General features: G+C 38.3%; 1 protein-coding gene and 1 pseudogene across 4 annotated transcripts in view; one reads left to right on the top strand and one right to left on the bottom strand.

The window, feature by feature from the left end:
• Positions 1-15,981: 15,981 nt before the first annotated feature.
• Positions 15,982-24,560, bottom strand: part of KLHL8 (kelch-like family member 8) — a 58,950-nt gene continuing 50,371 nt past the window's right edge. For all 4 annotated transcript variants that reach the window (XM_011990751.1, XM_011990753.1, XM_011990754.1 and 1 more), the window contains 2 exons: positions 19,743-19,944; positions 15,982-19,499 (listed from right to left, as the gene is read on the bottom strand). In XM_011990751.1, the coding sequence (XP_011846141.1) occupies positions 19,376-19,499; positions 19,743-19,944 (326 nt within the window). In that variant the 3' untranslated portion in view covers positions 15,982-19,375. The remainder of the gene's footprint in view (positions 19,500-19,742; positions 19,945-24,560) is intronic.
• On the top strand, positions 22,103-23,628 carry LOC105547247 (annotated as a pseudogene).

The following is a 24,560-nucleotide window of genomic DNA, read 5'->3' as shown; positions in this document are numbered from 1 at the left end:
CATGGTAGACTATTTTTCCCTCACATTAAGCTGCCATTTGCAGTGCATGGGTTATGTGACTAGTATTCTAGACCCAGTTCAAATGCCCATCTTGGTAGATGTGGGGAAAGCTGTTTTCACCAGTCATACAGATTGAGTTCACCAGTCGGAAGGGTTCTGCTAATAAGGAAGGGGATGCTGAGCGATAAAGAAATAGATGATCCACCAGACTGAAAAATGCATGTTTTTCCTTTTGATTTATGTATTTAGAGGATAGTAACCTTTTGTTAAGTATTTCTCTCCAAATTAGTTTTTTTATTTTTATTATGCTGGGCTTTAAAAAAAAAAATTTAAGTAGGTAGACTTCTAGCAATGTCCTTGCAGTTTCTGCTTTTGGTGTCTCCATACGGTGCATACAGACTATTTCCCAAATGCTGTACAAGGCAGTTTTACTACCACTGAATACTGTGACGTTAAAGCGGTAATCTCCCTTTGTGTCCTGTCTTTTATTAGCAAGTATCTGGGCACTTTTGGAGCCTGCATTATTTGAATAGGTACTGGCTCACTATTTGCCAGGGTTGTTAGGAATGTAAATTGTCACAATCCAGGCTACTTTTCAGTCAGTCATCTAGGTGGGGCTTAGAACCCTCAAATCCATTCCAAATAACTTTGAAACCCAATGTGTCTTTATCAGAATATAATCGGAGGTTTATCTGCTGTTACTTTGGTAGTGATTAGATAATTGTACTGTCTAGTCTGTTTTGTCTGAGGAACAGGACTCTTTCAGCATTTGTGGTTTTCCAGTAGACCACACTCAGCTGAAAGCAAGACTGTACTGAGACACCAAGGCTCTGATAATAAGGGCCTTTGCCCTTCCAACAGACTGAGGGCGGGCCTTGAAATACTGTTTGAACACACAATTCTATTTTAGCTTTAAAAAGACCATGTGACTCCCCTGGATAAGTGCTTTAAATCACCCTTCTCTATTATGGAGGCCCAGTCCTAACATCTCATTTACCTTATTTCATGTGTAGGAGGAAGAAACAATTACGGGTTTTGATATCTTCACTGCTAACTATTCCTATAAATTATCCTCGAAGAAACACCACCACCCCTTCTCAAAAATGGTGCATGAGCATGTATTTTCTTAGGAGTACTCACACTATTGGATGTGGAAAACTGGTCGTGCTCAACTGAATGAACTATAGAAAAATGCCTTTAGTTTTCCATCTTTGAACTACGATCTTTGAAGAAACTCCTTGTGCAGGTAAAACTGGGTTCCCAGGACTGCAACTGAGGAATTCACAATCTCAAGGGAAGAAGCAAGTGATCCTGGTAGGGTGGTTTTAAAGCGCTTCCCAAGCTTATATAAACACAAGATTGTAATTTTTTAATCCTATTTTTAAGCTGATTTACAGACTAGGAAAACAAATTACAGTCAGCCTTCCATATCCATGGTGGATTCAACGGATAGAAAATATTCAGGGTGAAAAATTCCCACGAAGTTCTAAAAGACACAATGAATTTGCCACGTGCTGAGTACTATGTTGCATCCACGTGAATGAAGTGATGTGTGGTCATTGTATTGGGTATTGAAAGTAATGTAGAGATGATTTATAGTATATGGGAGGATGTGCACAGGTTATATGCAAATATTGTTAAGGGAATTAAGCATCCGTGGATTTTGGTATTTGTGAGGATCCTGGAACCAACCCACACTGATACCAAGGGACGACTACATAGAGGCATACAGGGCAAAAAGTGAAAGGGCAAGTGCACTTCCTCCCCAGATTCTATAGCCTTTAAGTTCGTGTGGATCTTTCTACAACTTTTCTGTGCATTTTTTTTTACACTGTGTATCCTTTTTCAATGTCCAGCATATTTTGGCTACAAAGTACCATGTAATAAGATACGCCACCATTTACTTAAATATTTTCTCTTTATGGACACAGGTCGCTCCTCCCCACAATATTCTGTGGTTACAATGTACTGAAGGAATCATAGTACACAACATCTTCGTACATTCTTACAAGTATTCTATAGGATAAATTCCTGGAAGGGAAATGTCTGGGTCAAAGCGTAAGCTAAATTTTACATTTTTGATGTTATAGGCTGGGCGCGGTGGCTCACGCACGTAATCGCAGCACTTTGGGAGGCCGAGGCAGGTGACCTTGATCACAAGGTCAAGAGATCAAGACCATCCTGGCCAATATGGTGAAACCGTCTCTAAAAATAAAAAAAATAAAATAAATAAAAAATTAGCTGGGCATGGGGGCGTGCGCCTGTTGTCCCAGCTACTTTGGAAGCTGAGGCAGGAGAATCACTTGAACCCAGAAGGTGGAGGTTACAGTGAGCTGAGATCGCACCACTGCACTCCAGCCTGGTGACAGAGCCAAGACCGTGTCACCAAAAAAAAAAAAAAAAAATTTGATGTTACCAAACTACCTTCCCCACCAACTGCAGATGATCTTACATTTTTGCCAGTTGTGAGAGCAATGTAAAAAACAATCTTACACTACTTGCATTTATCTGACAAATGAAGTTAACCATTTTATCACAAGTTCATTGGTCATTTGTGTGACTTTATGGAATGTCTATTCCTGTACTTAGTTCATTTTCTGAGATTGTCTTTTGCCTACTAGTTTGTCGAGTAAGAAGGTTGTACAAGGTTGATTGCCTCCAACCAACTGCATGACTCTTGCTGAGTTTGCTCCACTGCCTACACCTCAGTATCACCTATGAGCTGCTTACAACAGTTCCCACCTTTACCTTTCTTTTTACAAACCTACCGGAAAAAATGATCAATCCCCGAGTCAGACTCTGTGTGTGTCACCAACTCAGGATCTTTGGCATTTGAAGCTCCACTAATCTTTTTACTACTTGTCCAAACAAATGATATTTATTCTGGATAAAGTGGAAGCCGTTTAAATTGGCAGTTTTGAAACCCACGGAAGGAACATGAATTTCATCATGGATTGTCTTTATGGCCGAGATCAAATCTAAAATTGCTTGCCAAATGTCAGTCCTGAACTTAACTATAGTCCTATTAACCTGATATTTGCTTATCTTGAATGTAGGTTAAGAAGACGACACTGGTTTCTTGTCCTTGTGAAATTTACTCACATCCAATCAATAGTTTCAGTGATTCCTTTGTGTAAAATTACATGCTTCAGTATGTGTGCAGGCATTAAAGCATAGGTCAGGGTGCCCAGCTCCTGGCTCATCTGACATGTCTCTACCCAAGTTACGGGTAACTTCAGACCTGGTGTTTTTCCATTCAACTAGCCATTGTCTCTGCTTTCAGCCATTCCTCTTAACATCGATGTCACTATTCTAAAACTAGCACCCTGTGGACACACTGTTCAGATTATTTCAAGCTTGAGAGCAGAGCATAAGCCAGTTCATCTGACAGGTGGATGACAGCACTCCTCTTGTACCTATGTATTTGTCCGGAATTCCCCACAGCAAAACACAGCCAACCAGCATTTTCCCCTTTCCTACATCCATGATGCATTCCCATCCCTATAGCACAACACTGACCTAAAAAAGTAAAAATGTGGAGGAGAAAGATGTATGAAGCCACATGCACTATGTACTTTCCATTGCTTGTACTTTGAAACCATCTTTCAAATTAGTCATTATGCTTCACAGATGACACGTGAGCCCAAGATAAGTATAGTCATCCCTTGGTATCCATGTGGGATTGGATCCTGGATTTTCCCCCATACCAAAATCCAAGGATGTTCAAGTCCCTGATATAAAATGGTATAGTATTTTCATATAATCTACACACATTCTCCCTTATACTTTAAATCATCTCCAGATTACTTATAAATGCTATGTAAGTAGTTGTTACATTGTTTAGGGAATGACAATATGAAAGTCTGTACCTATTCAGAATGGATACACCACCATTCCTTTCACCACCCCCATGCCCTCAATATTTGCAATTCACAGTGGGTTGAATCCACAGATGCAGAACCCAAGGACAGAGAGACAACTGTAATCTGTCCATGGTTAGGAAGCTAGTAAAAGGTGAAGCTCAGATGGTACAGATTTGTCTGATTTCAAGTTATGAAGGCGGTTTTGCTTGTGAGAATAAACTAGTGAAAATGTGGTTTTATAAACTGCTTTAATGTTATCTGCAGCCAGTCTTAACACTGTTACCATTTAACTACTTTTGGATTTTACTATAGACAATTAGACTGAGGTAAGACTGGACTGTTAATAGGCCTTAGAGGCTTTATAAACTGGAGCTTGAGAAAGAAGTCCTAAAAATCTGCAGTCGCTAGCAACTCTTCTAATGCGTCATTAGAAGAATGTGTCATTAAAAGAATGCATCATCAGAAGCACATGGGGGATCATCCCATCCAATGCTGCTTTCCATGTTGCCCTATGGATTTTCTCCATTTACCAGCACTAGTCAAGACACTAGTGCACCTGTAAAGACAGCTAAAATTGACAGGTTTTTTTTTCCTTATCTGCATGAGGACATGTATTATTTAATAAATAAAAGTTTAATAAAACACTAAATGCTAGTGTAACAGACATTTCAACAAATGAGTATAAAGTAAATGTTTTTAAGTCATGAATAATATAAACTAAGCTTTAATGAGTAAAATCCCAGGAAATAAGAAATGGTAACTGAAACAGGCAACAGTATAAATTCCGCCAGGGTCCTCCAAGTTTGAGAGTATAGGGGCAGAATAAAACTTTAATTCTGAAGCTAGTGACCCTGAAGACTGAATGCGTTGGCCCCCTCACCTGCCTTATGCTGTCCAGGCAAAACAGCCAACCAGAAACAGAAATAAAAAACACGGCCCTGAATAACCATCCTCTACCTTGCACAAGTTACGTGAATGTCTGGTACTGTATTTCCTCATCTGTAAGAAAAAAGGAAGGAGTTGAAATATGATATCCTAAAGTGTATAAGATAAAGATACTGGTAATCAAATATTTCCCTGTTAAAAATGGTGTATTAAAATCTAAAAAGATACACAGAACTTATTTAAAAGACCACTGTCCTTTAAATCATCTTGGGGGTTTATTCACATTTATTACCACAGTTCAAAACAAATTTAGAATAAAATTCTTTAAAACTGCCTTCAGGGCCCAGCATAGCGGCTCACGCCTGTAATCCCAGCACTTTGGGAGGCCAAGGTGGGCGGATCATGAGGTCAGAGGTTTGAGACCAGGCTGGCCAACATGGTGAAACCCCATCTCTAATAAAAATACAAAAATTAGCCAGGTGTGTCGACACGCACCTATAGTACCAGCTACTCGGGAGGCTGAGGCAGGAGAATCACTTGAACTCGGGAGGTGGAGGTTGCAGTGAGCCTAGACTGCGCCACTGCACTCCAGCCTGGGCGACAGAGCAAGACTCCCATCTCAAAACAAACAACAACAACAAAAACTGCCTTCAGAACTATGTGCAAGCATATGTACATCCTACTTATTTTATGGTTGCTTTTCTACCAAGAGTTAAACAATCCTATCCACATGAATAACTCATCAGACTTGGCTCCAAAACACAATTGCAAAAGACAGAGGATAAAAATGTGTCCCTATTAGATAATTTCAATATCTACCTAAGTTTTTTTCTTTGGGCAATGATGGCAGCACCATAGGAGTAAGTTTAAAATTTCCACGTTAATTATTTAAAAACCAGTATTCAGCCAGGCGTGGTGGCTCACACCTATAATCCCAGCACTTTGGGAGGCTGAGGCGGGCAGATCACCTGAGGTCAGGAGTTCGAGACCAGCCTGACCAACATGAAGAAACCCCGTCTCTACTAAAAACACAAAATTAGCCGGGTGTGGTGGCGCATGCCTGTAGTCCCAGCTACTCAGGAGGCTAAGGCAGGAGAATCACTTGAACCTGGGAGGCAGAGGTTGCGGTGAGCCGAGATCATGCCATTGCACTCCAGCCTGGGCAACAAGAGCAAAACTCCGTCTCAAAAAAACAAACAAAAAACCCCAGTATTCATGGTGCCAACATTTTATAGGTTCTGATACATGTTTAAAAATTAATTATCTTAATCCTCTTCCTCATATCCAAAGCTTACCCCCTAGACTTGGCTAAATGTTCCCTTATCCTAATCTTTATACTCCCTCATCCACCTCTAACTGGTAAGTGGAGTGGACCATACTTACTAAGGAGTGGAATCACTGTGTACCCAATGTCACATGCACAAATGCCCTCTCCTCCCCCTTACCTCAAACTGAGTAAAGCGGTAAGTCAACCATAGGCAGTCCCATCCATCAGGCTCTACTATTCTGTGTTCAGGCATAAAATACACACATGTATACTTAAGATTTCATAGACATGTCAGGACAATAAAATGCATTGTTGGGCAATTTGGAAATCTAAAGCCTAAGAGCTCAGGGAAATTTCACATATATACATTTTCTCCACTTTCTAAAAAGTAAATGACATCACCTATATGAGTGATAGCTTTAAAGCAAAAACTTCTTACATTAAATCATTAAATGTTTGATTCTATTACCCTAATTTCCTGAAGCCACATCTTCTTTTACTTACCAAATACACATTCCTTAAATAAGTAAATCCCTGGCCAGGTTCCTTACTTAGCTCGAAGTGTTAACTTCTTTTTTTTTTTTTTTTTAAAAACATGCACAGTGTTCTGTCTTTTCAGCAGAGCCCTAGGAGCCTGGGGGCAACTGAGACCTAGTCTCCTAAATTTTCACAACTCTCTATCGGCATATTTACAAGGTGTTACCTGAAAATACCAACAAGCCACCAGACACTACATTTGTGTGCAATTCATTAAGAAGAATTTATATTCATTCCACTAGTAAAAATTATTTATTCCTCTGGCTGATTTGAAAGGATGTAATAGGTTTGAGTAAACAATAACCACCTCTGGCCTTTTTTTCCCCTTCTTTGTAGGCGTTAGTCACTCTACAGGTCTAAACCCTTGTTATACCAAAAGATCTTAGTGCATAAAGTGGATAAGATCTAAAGCACACAAATTTAGTTTTGACTATAATGTACCTCTTAGGATTACGTAAAAGCCACAACCAACCAGCTCAGTTTCTGGGTATTATTAATAGTAGTAATGAAGTAAAACATTTTGAAACTGGACTCAAATTGTGTTCAGTGTGCTAAACCAGGCATGCTGTGAAATGAATGTAAATTTTAACAAGCCAATTCTGAGCTGTAGACTTCTCATTAGTGCACCTTTTCCAAATGTAATGTACAGAATGAGCCACTAGAGGGCAACCATTTTCTTTAGGAAAAAGATGCTGTTTGAAAGCACTGTATATTCATTTAACCACAATGACACCCTGTCTCACAGCCAGGAGAATGGATATAATCAACAGAAAAGGCAGTATCAAGTGTTGGAGGAGACAAGGAGCAACTGGAAATCTCATACGTTGCTGGTGGAAATATATGGTACCGCCACTCGGATAACAGTTTGCAGTTTCTTAAAAAGTTAAAATCATGTTATAAAACCCAGCAATTCCACATATATGAAACTACCCAAGATAAATGAAAGCATATGGTCAATTAAGATATGTTCATGAACATTCATGGCATCACACATAGCCAGAAATTGGAAACAATCCAAACAACCATTATTGGTGAATGAATAAACAAAACGTGATATATACATATGAGGGAATACTATTCAGCTATAAAAATTCTACACTATGGATGAAGTGAACCTCAAAAATATTATGCTGAATGAGAGAAAGCAGATGCAAAAGACTAAATGTGGTGTGTGATTCAATTTATATGAAATACCCAGAAAAGACAAATTTATAGACAGAAAGCAGATCAGTGGCTACCTAGGGTGAAGAGAAAGGAGGGGAGGAATGGGGACTGACTGCAGACGGGCTCATGAGAATTTCAGGGAGATGATGAAAGTGTTCCAAATCTGGATTATGATGAGGCTAGCACAATGCTACAGGTTTACTGAATCACCATGTACACTTACAGCAGGTAAATTTAATATAAATCATACTGCAATAAAGCTAACTCAAAAAACACACAGATTTAGTGCTGCATTAGAATAGGTACTGGGCAATGAAACAAGTGAAAGAAAGAAAACTAACAGCACTGTGTATTAGAAAGTAATATAAATAGCCACTATGTCATTCGGTCCTGAGCTCTGGTTTTCAGACAGGAAAAAAGATCACTGTTTGCAAATGGACTAGGGAAATTTAGGGAATTTATGGTCAGGTAAGAATTTTATTACTTTTGGCCAAAGGCCTATTACATTTGTTACATTAAACAGAAATATTTGTTTAAAAAGAAAGGTTATAAAGTTTCAAGCAGAAAGCAATTATTTTCTAACTCTCCATCAGTACTCTGGAGTCATATTTATGAAGGGATTTAAAACACATCAATGTGCTAAGGGTCTGATGTTACATGAAATAACTAATAACTTGAGATATTCAAAGAGAGACACTTGAAGTGACAGCCATATCCATACCAAGCAATTTTACATTTCCTGAATTATCCTTTTATAAACTCCTAGTTTAAATTTACTTAAGAAACTTCAGGTGTAATAATATATGGGATCAAAAGGCTCATTCTGGCCTGTAATCCCAGCACTTTACAAGGCTGAGGCAGGAGGATTGCTTGAACCCAGCAGTTCAATACCAGCCCGGGCAACTTAGCGAGACTTGTCTCTACAAAAATATCAAAATTAGCCAGGTATAGTGGTGCGGGCCTGTAGTACTACTCAGTAGACAGAGGTGGGAGGTCAAGGCTGCAGGGAGTCATGGTCATGCCACTGCACTCCAACCTGGGCAGCAAAGCAAGACCCTGTCTCAAAAAAGACAGAAAGCTCTGTTAAGGTCTATGGCAGCAGTCTCCAACCTTTTTGGCACCAGGGACCAGTTTTGCGGAAGACAATTTTTCCACGGACGGGGCAGGGGTGGGGGATAGGTGGTTTTGAGATGAAACTATTCCACCTCAGCTCATCAGGCATTAGATTTTCTTAAGGAGATTGCAACCTAGATCCCTCACATGCGCTGTTCACAATAAAGTTTGCTCCCCTATGGGAATCTAATGCCGTCATTGATCTGACAGGAGGCGGAGCTCAGGCAGTAATGCTCACTGACCTGCTGCTCACCTCCTGCTGTGCAGCTCCGTTCCCAGCAGGCTATGGACCAGTATTGATTTGAGGCCCCGGGGGCTGGGGCCCCCTGGTCTATGGAACATCTTCAACACATAAATTTCAGAGGAGGCTAGTGGTACACAAGAGAAAATTTAGTGAATATCAAGACAAAACTATGTCTTTTCTTTGGCTTCTAGAATGGTAGTGGTTTGTGGGGTTATAAAAGACAAGATCATCTGAAGGGCTCTCCCATTACTATTAGTTCCTAGTTCAGTTATAAACAATATACTTTTAAAAATGCTTTACTGGGCTCTCAAGAAAGCAGGGACACTGAAAGGCTGATATAAGAGATGGAACCTGAGCAGGAGTGGTAACTAAACAGGAAAACCGAAGTTGCCCTGAGGATAAACGCCATTATCAGCACTGGGATTGAGAGACCAAGTTCTAGACCCATAGCAAGAGGAGGAGCCAAGAAGAAAGCTAAAATGTCCCAGGTCAGTTTTGTTCCCTAGCCTAGAGACACAAATGCAAAACCTCTCTGAAGGAGCACATTCCCAGTTAAAGAACCTCTGGATTCTCACAGGTTCTACTAAATATATATTTACAAATAAAAACCACCAAACACAGGAAGAATGGCATACCATAAGGAAAAGCTCAATAGAGACAATAAACAGATTTAGACCCTCAAGGGACTTCAGATATTGGAATTATTGGCTACAGGATATAAAGATAACTATGTATGAAATGCCCAAAGAAATAAAAAAGATAGAAACAAAAGAAACAGAGGAAGTCTAGCCAGAGCAATTAGGCAAGAGAAATAAATAAAAGCCTTCCAAATTGTTGCTCTCCACTGAGAATACAATCTTACATCTAGAAAAGCCTCGACTCTGTAAAAAAAAACTCTTAGATTTGGTAAATGAATTCAGTAAAGTTGCAGGACACAAAATTAATATACAAAAATCAGTAGTATTTCTATACACCAACAATGAACTAGTGGAAAAAGAAATCAAGAAAGCAATCCTATTTACAATAGCTCCCCATAAAAATAAAATACACAGGAATAAATTTAACTGAGGAGGTGAAAGATGTCCATAGGAAAACTATAAAACACTGATGAAAGAAACTGAAGAGGTCATAAATAAATAGAAAGACATTCCATGTTTCTGAATTGGAAAAATTATTATTGTGAAAATGACTATAATTCCAAAAGCAATCTACAAATTCAGTGCAATTCCTATCAAAATACCAGTGTCAGTGTCAGTCTTCACAGAAATAGAAAAAAAAAAATCTTAAAACACACACGAAAGTACAGAAGGCCCTGAATAGTCCAAGCGATCCTGAGCAAAAAGAGTAATGCTGGAGGTATCCATACTATCTGACTTCAAAAGACACTATAAAACTACAGAAACCCCAACAGCAAGGTACTGGTATACCAACAGACACACAGACCAATGGAACCACAAAAAGAACCCAGAAATAAATACACATATTTACAGTTGACTGATTTTCAACAAAGTGCCAAGAACATTCAGTAAGGAAAGGACAGTCTCTTCAATAAATAGTGCTGGGAAAACTGGATATTCATATGCAGAATGAAACTAAACCCCTATCTCTTACCATATACAAAAAGCAAATCAAAATAGAGTAAAGACTTAAATGTACGACTTGAAACTATGAAACTACTAAAAGAAAACACTGGGGAAACACTTCAGGACACTGTTTTGATCAAAGACTTTTTGGGTAGGACCTCAAAAGCACCAGAAACAAAAACAAAAATGGACAAATGGAATTATATCAAGTTAAAAAGCTTCTGCACGGCAAAGGAAACAATCAATTGAATGAGGAGACAACACACAGAATGGGAGAAAATAATGCGCAATCTCTCCGTCTTACAAGGGATGAATATCCAGAATACACAAGGAATTCAACTCAATGGCAAAACAAAACAAAACAAATAATCTCAGGTCTTACGGGACAATACAGAAAACAAAAAACAAACAAACAAACCCCACAAATAATCCACTTTAAAAATGTGCAAATGATCTGAATAGACATTTCTCGAAAGACACACAAATTGCCAGCAGGTATATGAAAAAATGCTCTACATCACCAATCATCAGAGAAATACAAATCAAAACCACAACAATATCTTACCCCAGTCAGAATGGCTATTAAGATTAAAAAGAACAGATATTGGCAAGGATGCAGAGAAAAAGAAACTCTTACATATTGTTGGTGGGAATGTAAACTAGTACAGTCACCATGGAGATTTCTCAAAAAACTAAAACCAGAATTACCATTCGATCAAGCAATCTCATTACTAGGTATCTATCCAAAGGAAAAGAAATCAATACATCAGAGGGATATCTGCACTTGCATGTTTATTGCAGCACTATTCACAATAGCAAAGATATGGAATCAACCTAAGTGTTCACCAGTACATGAATGGATAAAGAAAATGTGGCATATATACACAATGGAACACTATCCAGCCATAAGAAAAAGAATGAAATCATGCCATTTGCAGCAACATGGATGGAACTGGGAGTCACTACGCTGGGTGAAATAAGCCAGGCACAAAAGACAAATATCACATGTTCTTACTTATATGTGGGAGCTAAAAAATTTGATCACATGGAGGTAGAGAATGGAAAGATAATAGAGGCTGGGAAGGGTGAAGGCAGGGGAGCGGGGGGATGAAGACAAGTAGGTTAAAGAGTACAAACATATAGTTAGATAGAATTAAATCCAATGTTTGACAGCAGAGTAGGGTGACTACAGTTAACAATAATGTAGCTGGGTGATGAACACTCTAAATACTCTGACTTGATCACGATACATTATATACATGTGACAAAATTTTACATGCAATCCATCAATATGTATAAATTTTTCTAAAGAGCTCAGCAAACTGGAACTTCCTTGCTCTGCTAGAGTAGCAAAACCAAGGAAGATTCAATATTGTAGCACTGTCAATACTCCCTAATTAATCACTAAATGTGATTCTAGTTGAAAGAAAAAGAGAGAGATACAGAGAGAAAGCAAGCTGGACACAGTGGCTCAATACCTGTAATCCCAGCAGTTTGTGAGGCTGAGGCAGGAGGATAGCTTGAGGCCAGGAGTTCAAGACCAGCCGGGCAACGAGGCGAGGCCCTGTCTCTACAAAAAATTTAAAAATTAGTTGGGCCTAATGGTGTGTACCTGTGGTCTCAGCTACTTGGGAGGCTGAGGTGGGAGGATTGCTTGAGCCCAGGAGTTTGAGGCTATAGTGAGCCATGTTTGCACCGCTGCATTCCAGCCTAGGTGACAGAGTGAAACACTGTCATAAAATTAAAAAAAAAAAAAAAAAAAAAAGGACAGAAAAATAAATTTCCTAGAGCTATTTGCTTTTTATCCCAGTTTATCATTTTATAAACTGATTCTCATACTGAATTTAAAAAGCAGGCCAGGCATGGTGGCTCATACCTGTAATCCCAGCACTTTGGGAGGCTGAAGCAAGAGAATTGCTTGAGTCCAGGAGTTAAAGACGAGCCTAAGCAACACAAAGGTGGGGTGGAAGAGTGGAGGGGAGGCAGGTGGGGGTCGTGGGGGTGGGGGATCACCTGAGCCCGGGGAAATTGAGGCTGCAGTGAGCCATGATCATGCCACTGCACTCCAGCCTGGGTGACAGAGCACGACCCTCTCTCAGAACAACAAAAAACAAAACCAAAAGGCTAAGAACATTCCTTAAGAAAAATACAGAGGTAAGAGACTACCCTTGTCAGTTATCAAGACATATAATCAAGTTATAACAATTAAATAACGTGATACTTGGCCCTTGCTTAGGCAAACTGACCAACAGAACAGAACAGGAAGTCCCCCAAATAAACATTTGGCTACAATGGCAAATTTCCATGTAAGTAAAGCTTCTGAGGAAAGGATGCGTTAGTCAATAAATGGTGCAGAGAAAACTGATTTTCTATATAGTAAAAAAATAAAATTTTAAATCAGTATCACACATACACAAATCAACTCCAGGCAGACTAAAAACTGAGGTACTTTTTTGATTTTCAGAAGCAACTATAAACAACTATGACCCTGGGATAGGACAAATTTCTTAAAACATAAAAAGGACTCACATTTGAATATATTAAGTTTTGTTTACAAAAAAACCCAAAGTGAAAAGCACAAACTAGATGAAGATATGTACAAAACAAAAGAACAACAAAAATATCAATATCCTAAATATAAAAAAATCTTAAGAGCAAAAATAGAAAAATAAAAGACATCAAGACATATTTCACAGAACAGGAAAGACTAATAAACTAAGAATGTTTTTAACTTATTAATAATCAGAAAAATGCATTTTTTACATTGATGTCACATTCATAAGGAAAATGCAATTTAAAGCCACAATAAAATACCATTTTACACCTACCAGATTGGAAAGAATTGGGTCTTATGATAGCAAGTAAATAAGAAACCATACTGTAAAGCGGTGCAACCAGTTTGGAAAACAACTTGGCATTATCTTGTAAAATTGTTATAAAAGCTGACCAGGCACATGCCTTACAAACCACCAACTTTGAATCTAGGTTCATACGGTAAAGAAACTCTTGGACATGAGCACCAAAAAATTGGATATGAGTGTTCGTTTCTGCATTATTTGTAAAAGCAAAAAACAAAAATGTGAAAAGTAGACTTAACAAAATAAATTGTAAAAATAAACCTGTTGCATAAAAACATCAAGTTACATAAGACTACATACAGAATACTTTTTTTTTTCTTTTTTTGAGATGGAGTCTCCTGTTGCCCAGGCTGCAGTGCAATGGCAGGATCTCGGCTCACTACAACCTCCGCCTCCTGGATTCAAGCAATTCTCCTGCCTCAGCCTCCCAAGTAGCTGGGACTACAGGCACATGCCACCATGCCTTGCTAATTTTTGTAGTTTTAGTAGAGATGGGGTTTCACTCTGTTGGCCAGGCTGGTCTCAAACTCCTCACCTCGTGATTGGCCCACCTCAGCCTCCCAAAGTACTGGGATTACAGGCGTGAGCCACCACGCCCGGCCAGGATACTATTTTTTATAAAGCTCACAAAAATAAACAATATATAGCCATGGGACATATGTATAAAAGCAAAAGGGGAAAAAAAAAAGAAATGATAGATTCAAAGTAGTGGTTACCACTAAAGAGTAGGCTGGGGATTGGAATTGAGAGGGAACACAAAGGTAGGGTTAATACCACCAGAAAGGCTCCAGTTCTTAGTGGGTGGCTTCATAGGTATTTTATTATTCAGCCTTCGTGTTGCATATATTTTTATGTATGCATCAAATACTACCTATAGAAATGCAGTGACCAGGCCAGGCACGGCTGCTTATACCTGTAATCCCAGCACTTGAGGAGGCCAAAGTGGGTGGATCATTTGAGGTTAGGAGTTCGAGACTAGCCTGGCCAACATGGTGAAACCCCATCTGTACTAAAAATACAAAAACTAGCCAGGTGTGGTGGCTGCAATCCCAGCAACTCAGGAGGCTGAGGCAAGAAAATCACTTGAACCCAGGAGGCAGAGGTTACAGTGAGCCAAGATCACACCATTGCACTCCAGCCTGGAGACAGAGCGAGGCTCCATCTCACGGGAAAAAAAAAAAAAAAACAGGCTGAGGCAGGAGAATCACTTGAACCCAGGAGGAGGAGGTTGCAATGAGCCGAGATCACGCCACTGCACTCCAGCCTGGGCAACAGAGTGAGACTCTGTCTCAAAAACGACGACGACGACGACGACAGGAGAAATGTAGTGACCAGAAATACTTTCATACCACTAAGAAGAGACTATAAGAAAAGGAAATTATCTTTTCTTAATGTATGTATTCTGTATTACCTAGTGAATGCAGATGTATATAACTGATATAGGTGGGGCAGTTGAGTTTTTTAATCACAAAGAATATTAGTCAATCACTAACTTAGTTGTGATCTTGGACTAGTTATTTAATGTCTTTGAACCAATTTTTTTTTTAACTTTTGAACCTAATTTTTAAACTGTAAAGTACTGAATTACTAAGTGACTGGTACAGGCGATATATTTTTTAAATGATAGCTAATACTCCCCATGACTATTACTCATATCTAAGAAACCCCTTATATTCTACTGAACTTAGCCTCAAACCACTAAGATAATGGAAGAGTGACTTGTTAAAAACAACAAAAAACACACCAGAATTTCTGCATTCAAATAAGGTTGCCCCTCAAAGAGACTATACACTTCACTGACCTTGCCATTGCTCAGGATGATTTTAGAAATATTTCATTCAAACTGTTTAGTGTTGAAAACATTTTTACCAGTAGAGGAAAAACCTTAATTCTTTGAAAGTAGATTTTATCTATGAAAATAGACATGAAATATTTTCAATCATGTTTGATGAATAATCAAGTTAAGATTTTGGTCAAAATTAACACATGATTATGATGAGACTAATTCTTTTGAGTGACTTACAAATGATCTCTTCAGGCTATTTTCAAGGATGAGTTTCAAAAGAAGTTTTAGCAATGGCAACCTTAATTTTTTTAATACAGCTATAACTTTGCAGAAGCTACAACTTTGCAAGGTTTCTACTTGGAAGGACAACAGTCATCCTAATGCGTAGTCTCATTTCTATATAGTACAAGTCTGAAATTACTGAAGAGACAACTACTTAAGATCAGTGAAACTACTTACATCAGTTACCTTCAACCTTTCATTTTTGTAAGGGAAAACGAAAAGCTTTCTAAAATTTTCAGTTAAACATAAAGATCCTTTATATAAGGAGAAAAATACAGCCAACCTACTGAATTTTGTATTTGAGGAATGGAGAATAAACAATTACACAGTTTTGACAGGATCCCACAACAGCAATCAAATAATGATGAGAAGCAGTTACACAGACCTTACAGAAAGAAGTTTGTGCTAATAGAAATATGCAATATATTTTAATTAAATAAATAGCACTGATGTGACCCCAACTTTTTGATATCAATAATTGGTGATATATATGACCATTTATTACATTGATTTGCTGGAGTATTATAACACAAATTTATAAATGGTTTTAAGAAAACATTACAGAGAAGTTTTACTGACACTTGGAATTTTACATGAAGGGGAAAGAGACATAGCCAACAGCACCCCAATAATAATTTCTTTACACATCTGATATGAGAAACCACGGAAACATTCTTAACTGATACAACATGAATTAGATTCTAAAGGCATTCTTTAAGACATAGAGAAAAAAGAAGCAAAAAAAATTCTCAAGTTTACCATTTACAAGAACAGTTTATGCAATTTCAACAAGTCCTTACCGAGGCATTCAACAGCACTGTAAGTTCAAAGTTCATTGGGGAATTAAAAGAATGAATAAAATACTCCTTAGAGGGAGTATAAAGTTTATTCAAATATTTTAGAAATAATCAATTAATTACATAAGAATATAGTGAAATCCGTCAAAAACAATGTCAAGTAACTTGTTTTTAAAGTGGCAGTGCAATATAGTAAAGCAATGGCTTTAACGACTAAATGAAAGAATCACAAAGCACCTAGAAATATTTATTGAAGAAATAACACATAAATTTTCATGATTTCTTTTCACCATTTACAATTTCAGTATTTTAGCTCTATTTCATATCATTTTTTGGTAGGTGCTGTTAACATATGAGGTTAAAGTGGTAAGTCTCACAATAAAGTAGCCATCTTCTTTGAATGAATATTTGAATATTTCATCTCTTCATTTCTATGACTATAATCAGCTTTCAGCTGCATGATTCCTTCAGCCTGATTCTCATTTCATGTCTCAATAAATGTGTTTTTGCCTGATAAAGAGAACTGTGCACATATTGATTATATTTATCTTTTTTTCTTTTTTTTTTTTTTGAGATGGAGCTTTACTGTTGTTTCCCCGCTGGAGTGCAATGGCGCAACGTCGGCTCATTGCAACCTCCACCTCCTGGGTTCAAGCAATTCTCCTGCCTCAGCCTCCCGAGTAGCTGGGATTACAGGTATGTGCCACCACGCCTGGCTAATTTTTGTATTTTTACTAGAGACAGGGTTTCACCATGTTGGTCAGGCTGGTCTTGAACTCCTGACCTCAGGTGGTCCACCCACCTCAGCCTCCCAAAGTGCTGGGATTACAGGTGTGAGCCACCATGCCTGGCCTATTTATCTTTTCATACTGCTGTCAGGTCCTTCAAGGCTATGCTTCTGATTGCCCATACACTTTACTTCTGAGTATTTCATATTTTATGGGTAGGTAGGGTTCCAACTTAGTATATTAGATAACCACTGTATAGTAAAAACCAGAAATGAAAATATAATAACCCTTATAACTCCTTACATATAACAAAGACAGAAATATGTCAAAGCAAAAACATTTTAAATAATCTCAGGAAACAATAACAAGATCCTCTTACCAAAAATAAATATAACAAACATATTAGTAACCACAGCTAAACAAGCACTGTTTAAGAACTCCATTAGACATGAGAAATAGACATTGAAGCCAGGTTTTGACACTTATTCTCCACATCCAGCCAGTTGTCACAGTCTACTAAGTGCTACAGGGTTAACTGCCTCTGGACTGACTGAAATATGGTTGTACTGACACAAGAGAACACTGGTTCAGATCCAGCAATGACTTATGAACTTGCCTATAGGTGACAGTAGACAAAAATAGCTTACTGGATTTAAATCTGCTTGCTTCATAAGAGATTTTATCTGCCAGCCTGACCCCTCTTAAAACTTTTTTTTTTCTTTTTTTGGTTTGATATACTCAATAGGCACTGGCTTTTGTGATGTGGCTTTCCACACTACTATACAAGTCCAGAATCCCATTTAATAAGATACATGAGCTATCAGTCAATGAACTTTAGGGCTGGATGGATCAAGGAAGTGTTTTTCACTGCCCCCGCTTCCTTATGAACCAGATAACTGACGAGCAGTGAACTACAATAAATTCAAAGACACAACTAACAAAAACTTAGGAAGACCTGGAAGAGAGATGCCAAATTGCACTGCAAATACAAAATAAAACATATTCATGTTCTTGCTAAATACTTATAAAAAAATACATATAATGAATAGGCCATTTTACAATGCTAGTTAAAACTTTGAAGAGCTGTTTCCATCAATATCCTGGCTTCAAATCGATATGTAGAAATATTTTTAATTAAATTTCAATAAATACACCAGAGGGATTTAAATATGATAAAAACAGTAATTTCAATCTGTTTTTACCAACAATATTTTTAATTGGCTCATGATGGGCTTGAACTAATCAATAAACTACAGTCTACAAAAGGGTTTTTGTAAAAATGCATTCATTTCTGATAATAAGTAAATGCAGATTCTGTACAGTCAGAAAAACCAGGATGGTGGCAAACAGCAAAATAGAGAGTTGATAAATCTTGGATCCAAAATCAAATGATCAAAGAAGAGAGTTAAAGATATTTTCAGACTGCCCACATTAGAGTCATGTAATCTGCATCATTCTTTCTCAAGGTCTCTCAACTGGGCGCCAGACTAACATCAGATCTAAAACCTTGTTCAATGTTTCCTCTGGTTCACCTTTTGATTATGTAACAAATACTTCTTGCAAAAGATGAAAAAATAAAACTGTAAAATCATTTGGATGGCGTTAGCCCAGCTAGGTCTTTTGGTGTCCTAGCAATTCAAACTGAAATTAAAGGTTTCTTATAGCCTATAAGCTTCTGAAAATGCAGCCAAGTGGCACTCAAAAAGACAGTACATTTTTTCTACTTCTGTAAATATAAAAGAAATTGAAAAATCACCACCTAAAAAAAAAGCAAGACATAAATGCATCAGCACCAAGTAGAAATGATCTTCAAAAGGGGCAAGTCTTTTATGTATCCTTGTGTTAATGAATAGGTACTAAGCTCTCCTCTAGGAAAAATCTACTGCCTGAAGTTAACATCTGTAGGCAAAAGAAAGGGCAAAACTCAACAAATTACATTTTGATTCATCCAAATAAAAAGAGAGAGAGAGAGAGATTTCAAGATTTTTGGCACTACTTTAAGCATTTTTCAGGGTAGGATGGTTTTAAGTTCGACTGTCTTCCTTCCCTACTCCATTTTTTGCAAAAGCAGGAAATATCAAATTTAATTCTATTACTAATAATTCTTCAGGTATCATTCCAAAAGTTGTACTTAGTCACAATACATCAGTTAACGTTTACATAAGACTCTAGTTGTAGTAAAAAGTGTTGAAAGGTGGTCATATCAAAATCTTGGTTTTCTTTTGTACCTATCAGATATGACTAAATTGTTGGTGGCCAGAACTCAAATCACATACAGTCAACCACATTATTGGATCCATGACCTACATCTCGAATTTGGCTAGTTAAACAGGAACACACAGCTACGCCTGCTCCAGCTCTGCAGTGAGACACAGATCCAACAAGCTCCCACCTGAAAAGACAGAGAAGATAAAATGTTATCTTAAAACAAAGCATAATTTACTTTACTCAAAATACTAACCAAAGACAAAAATTCCCTATGTGGGACTGGTTTTGAAGGATAGCAAGCTTCCAGTGGGAGATAAGATATCCCAAAGCTTAGTATTAACTACGACTAGCAACATTCTAACACTCTGGAGTAATCTACTATTATACCAGAAGATACTATAAAGCACAGAGACAACATGTAAATTACCTATTCAGCACTGGATCAAATGCTTCTACTGTATTTAAGTATGCATTGCCATTATGACCACCAACTGCAAAGATTTTGCCCATCACTGTTGCAATTCCCACTCCACCTCTGGGGGTAGTAAGTGCTGCCACATAATCCCACTTGTTGCTTCGGGGATCGTACCGCTCAACTGAACTCAGAGGAGAATTATCATCAAAACCACCTATGTAAAGAAATATTTTAAAAACAGCATTACATTTCTTAGAAATTAAGTATTAAATTTCAAATCAATGGGCTTTACACCCCAATCTTTTAAAATCATTTTAGAATGGTTTAGAGAAAATTTTTTAAAAAAATTCATCCAATACCTGTCTACCACCAACAACTACTATTAGACATTGTCTACAATTCAACATAAGATTAAGTGACATTTTCCTCAACACTAGGATTAAAGATCTTCTAAGTAGGGAAAAACTGGAGTCCCTGTATCTAAGCAGATAATTTAGAGAAAAAGAAAAAAAAAACAAAACACAAACATTCATAAATTTGTCCTTAGCCATCTAGAGACAAGCAAGACAGTACTGAGATTCCTTCTCTGTGTATTATATCTTAAACAGTAAGAAGGTATAAGAAAGGAATAAACTGAATCATGTGATTCATCCAGATAAAAAAGTTTTCCAATTGTTTCCCTTAATACTATAATCGCCATCATAATTACAGAGATGGACTATGACTGAATTCTCACCAATTTTTGCCAAAACAACATTTTCCTGCTACATATTCTAGAAGATAGCAGTCCTTTCTATAGCTCATTCTAACAATGTACTTAATCTATTCCTGAGGTTATAGACATAGTTATTTCAATAGTGCTCCTTCCTTTAAAAACAAGTGTGTCTCTTTTTAGGCTCCAAGTCTAAATGAATATAATGGCTTTCTTTGGTGACAGCCTAATTTATTGAGAATAGAAAGTGCTGATATTATGATCAATCTATTTAAAAACAAAGTCAGAGGCCGGGCACGGTGGCTCACGCCTATAACCCCAGCACTTTGGGAGGCCGAGGCGGGCAGATCATGAGGTCAGAAGATGGAGACCATCCTGGCTAAACAAAATGATGAAACCTCGTCTCTACTAAAAATACAAAAAATGAACCGGGAGTGGTGGTGGGCACCTATTGTCCCAGCTACTCGGGAAGCTGAGGCAGGAGAATGGTGTGAACCCACAGGAGGCGGAGCTTTCAGTGAGCTGAGATCACACCACTGCACTCCAGCCTGGGCGACACAGCAAGACTCCGTCTCAAAAAAAAAAAAAAAAAAAAAAAAAAACACAAAACAAGGTCACAAAAAAAAATTCAAGTCAACTTCTCTAATGGGTTTAATTTTATTAAATCAATTAAAATGAAATTCACCAATTTTATCTGCATTCTTTCCATGAATTCTGACAAATGTATAGTGTCACTGCCATTACAACCATTACAGAAAACATTTTTTCATTATAATAAAGGGTTTGGTTTTAATTATTGCTCATGCTAATGTAGATGATTAAGGGGTTTTTTAAATTTGTTTTTTGTTTTGTTTTGTTTTGAGACAGGGTCTCACTCTGTTGCCCAGACTGGAGTGCAGTAACACAATCACAGCTCACTGCACTGTCAAGCTCCTGGGCTCCAGCGATCCTCCCACCTCAGCCTCCCAAGTAGCTGGAACTATATGCACATGCCACCACTCCTGGCTAATTTTTTTTTTTATTTTTTTAAAATAGAGATGAGGTCTCACTATGTTGTCCAGTCTGGTTTTGAACACCTGCCCTCAAATGATCCTCCTGCCTCCACCTCTCAAAATGCTGGGATTACCCGGGTAATCCCTGCACCTGACCAAGTTTTTGATAGTTATATTTTATATAGTCTTTTTCCATAGTCTTCTTTTTCACTAGTTCCCTATCATTTCCCCAGATAATGCATAAAAACATATTACAATGAAGAATTCAAACCAGGGATAGAAAAAGTAAAATGCAATTAGGATGTTAGACATGCCCACACCTTCAAATTTTTCTTATTCAGATCAGTTGTACCTGTTTTAAGTAGAACTTGAATGACCAAGATTTTTTTAATGTTCAACCTGAATCATTCTTATTTTTACCATGTCTGTTCTAATTATAAGGGTCCAAAAGATTAAAAAAGTAACAGCAACAATGTTATTCCTGTCGACATATAACATATGTCAATGCCTGTGGTAGACAGGGAGCTGTGAGAGGTAGCAATGATGTAACCTAAGAACTTTGGATTCACAGACCCAAGTTCAAATTCCAGCTTTGCCATTTATTTATGCATGTGACTGTGAGTAAATTATTCATTCTCTCTGAGTCTCTTGACTACCTTACAGTTGTGATGATCAGGCAAGATGTAGAGGTAAATTACGTTATTTCCCTTCTTCCTTAATACACATGAGCACTGAAAGATTCAGCATTACTTCTGCTACTTATAGATATTTATATGCATTCTCTTATAAGAAATATGTTAAACACAGCATTCTAAGAAATATGTTAAGTAACACAAACAATTTACATCAACATATATGAACAAATATGACCTTTGCTAGTGACAACTTCTCTGAATTCATTTCCTCCTCTATAAAGGAAGGTATTACTAATCACAATATAGCTAATCATGTACTGGGGAACTACAAAGTGCCAGACACACTTTGAGATGCTTAACATGTATTATCTCTAATTCTTAAAATGATTCTGAAAGATAGGCATTATTCCCGTTTCATAATCATTTAAAGCTTTGCTACTGGAAGTATGTTGTGTGAACCTGAAACTGCATCACTATAACTTGAGAACTGTTTGAAACACAGAAACTAGGCCCCTCCTTTGCAATATAACAAGATCTCCAGATTATTCATATGCACATTATGATCTGAGAAAGCACTGATCTAATGTTCCTCCCAACTCTGCAATTCAGTAAGTCAAAAAGCAATATAGACCAATTACTGAACACTACAGCCAGGGCAAGTCTTGCAGTCCCCAGGTGGTGCACATTCGCTCCCGCAGCCCCGCCAGGAAGCAATGTGCCTGCAGCCCTGAGATGGATGACCTGGGGACCAGCAGGAGGAGAGTGAGGAAGCGGGGGCTGGTCCCACCAAGAAGGCCCCAGCCAGACAGGACAAGCCCAAGACGCTGCCCTTTTTGCCACTGGGCAAGTTGGTCAGTATCCAGAGCAACGAGGCTGCGGCCCTACTCAGACTCATGGCCTGTAACGTGTCCATGGGCTTTGGTGAGAGTTAGAAGAAGCACCTCAACAGAGTTTGGGAAACGTGTTTTATCAAGGTAATAGGTTTGCTGCAGAAGAAAGGAAACATTACACTGTTTACCCACCCCCACACTAAGTCTTCACCTGGATCTAGATGTGTGACATAAGAGATGTGAAGGTTGTCATCCCAGGACAGGATCCATATCAGAGACCGAATCAAGTTCATGGGCTGCTTTAGTGTTCATAGACCTGTTCCACCTCTGCCAGGTTTGGAAAACATTTATAAAGAGCCATCTATAGATATGGATGGTTTTATTCATCCAGGTCATGGAGATTTATCTGGGTGGGCCAAATAAGGTGTTCTCCTACTCCAGGGTGTCCTCACTGTTCTGCCCCATCAAGCCAATTTTCATAAGGAAAGAGCAACTTACCAATGCAGCCGTGTCCTGGCTAAATCAGAATTGGAATGGCCTTGTCTTTCTGTTCTGGGGCTCTTATGCTAAGAAGGAGGACAGTGCCATGCACAGGAAGCAGCACCATGTGCTGCAGATGGCTCATTCCTCCCCGTGTACAGAGGGTTCTTTGGATGTAGACAATTTTCTAAGACCAATGAGCTCCTGCAGAAGTCTAGCAAGAAGCCCACTGACTGGAAAGAGCTATGATCCTGAGCTGAGGGGTAGCCTGTCTCCATTGGTGGTTATTGAGAAGCTGTTATTAAAGTATTTGTCACTTACAAAATCAAACTGAAAATTTTCCTATTAATTCTTAAATACTCTGCGCAAGCGGTAAAGCTTCCATAAAGCAGCCATGAACCAAGTTGCCCAGAAATGGCAGCTTTATGTAGCCACACATAGCAAAGGCTATCCTTTGGCCAAATGTCTCTACAACACGGCTTCAGCCTAAAATATGCTGACTTCTCAGAAGACAGATGAGGTCAAATGCTCACTTGGCTCTCCTTATCCTGCTACCCCCCGACCCCTTACCTTTATGGTTAAAGTGGGGAAGATGTATACCTTTTAGGTAGAACCATAGTTTGGTGCCTGCTGGTACTTGGTTTCACCTGGTTAGACTTTCAACTACAAAGTGTTTTAGGGGGTATTTTTGCATAGAAAGGCTCCCTTTTCCCAGCCTGGCAGGCATTCCAGTCTGTGCCAAGTACACTGCCCCCTTGATCTTTCAAGGGGCCTTCAGGTCCTTCCTTGAAGGAAGTATGAAAGTTTTGCAGGTTTCTAGAAAACTGGCCCTGAAATTAGGGCTCAATTCTCTGATTGTAGCAGAGGTGAAGACTCCTAAGGAAGAGCCCTTGGTGTTGGTCTTAACAGACAAGGGCCGAGGGATGTGAGCTGAGTCTTGTTATTCTTTGGGCGTTTTGTGGAATAAGCAGTGAAATTTAGACAAGAAAGAATAGAAAAGAGAATCTTCTTTAATGGGGGGAGGTGATTTTCTCCTAGGGTTATCCTGAGTTGGGGTTTTTAAGATAGCACAAACTTGCTACATGCTGTTTTTTATGGACTGAAATCACTTTATAATATTTTTTTCTGCAACACTGGAGAGTTTTAGTTTAAAGAAAAAATATATATATATTATATATATA

Source organism: Mandrillus leucophaeus, unplaced genomic scaffold (assembly GCF_000951045.1).
Source record: "Mandrillus leucophaeus isolate KB7577 unplaced genomic scaffold, Mleu.le_1.0 Scaffold381, whole genome shotgun sequence".
Classification (NCBI taxonomy): domain Eukaryota; kingdom Metazoa; phylum Chordata; class Mammalia; order Primates; family Cercopithecidae; genus Mandrillus; species Mandrillus leucophaeus.
Note: the sequence above shows the minus strand (reverse complement) of the source record. Positions and strands in the feature narration are given on the sequence as shown.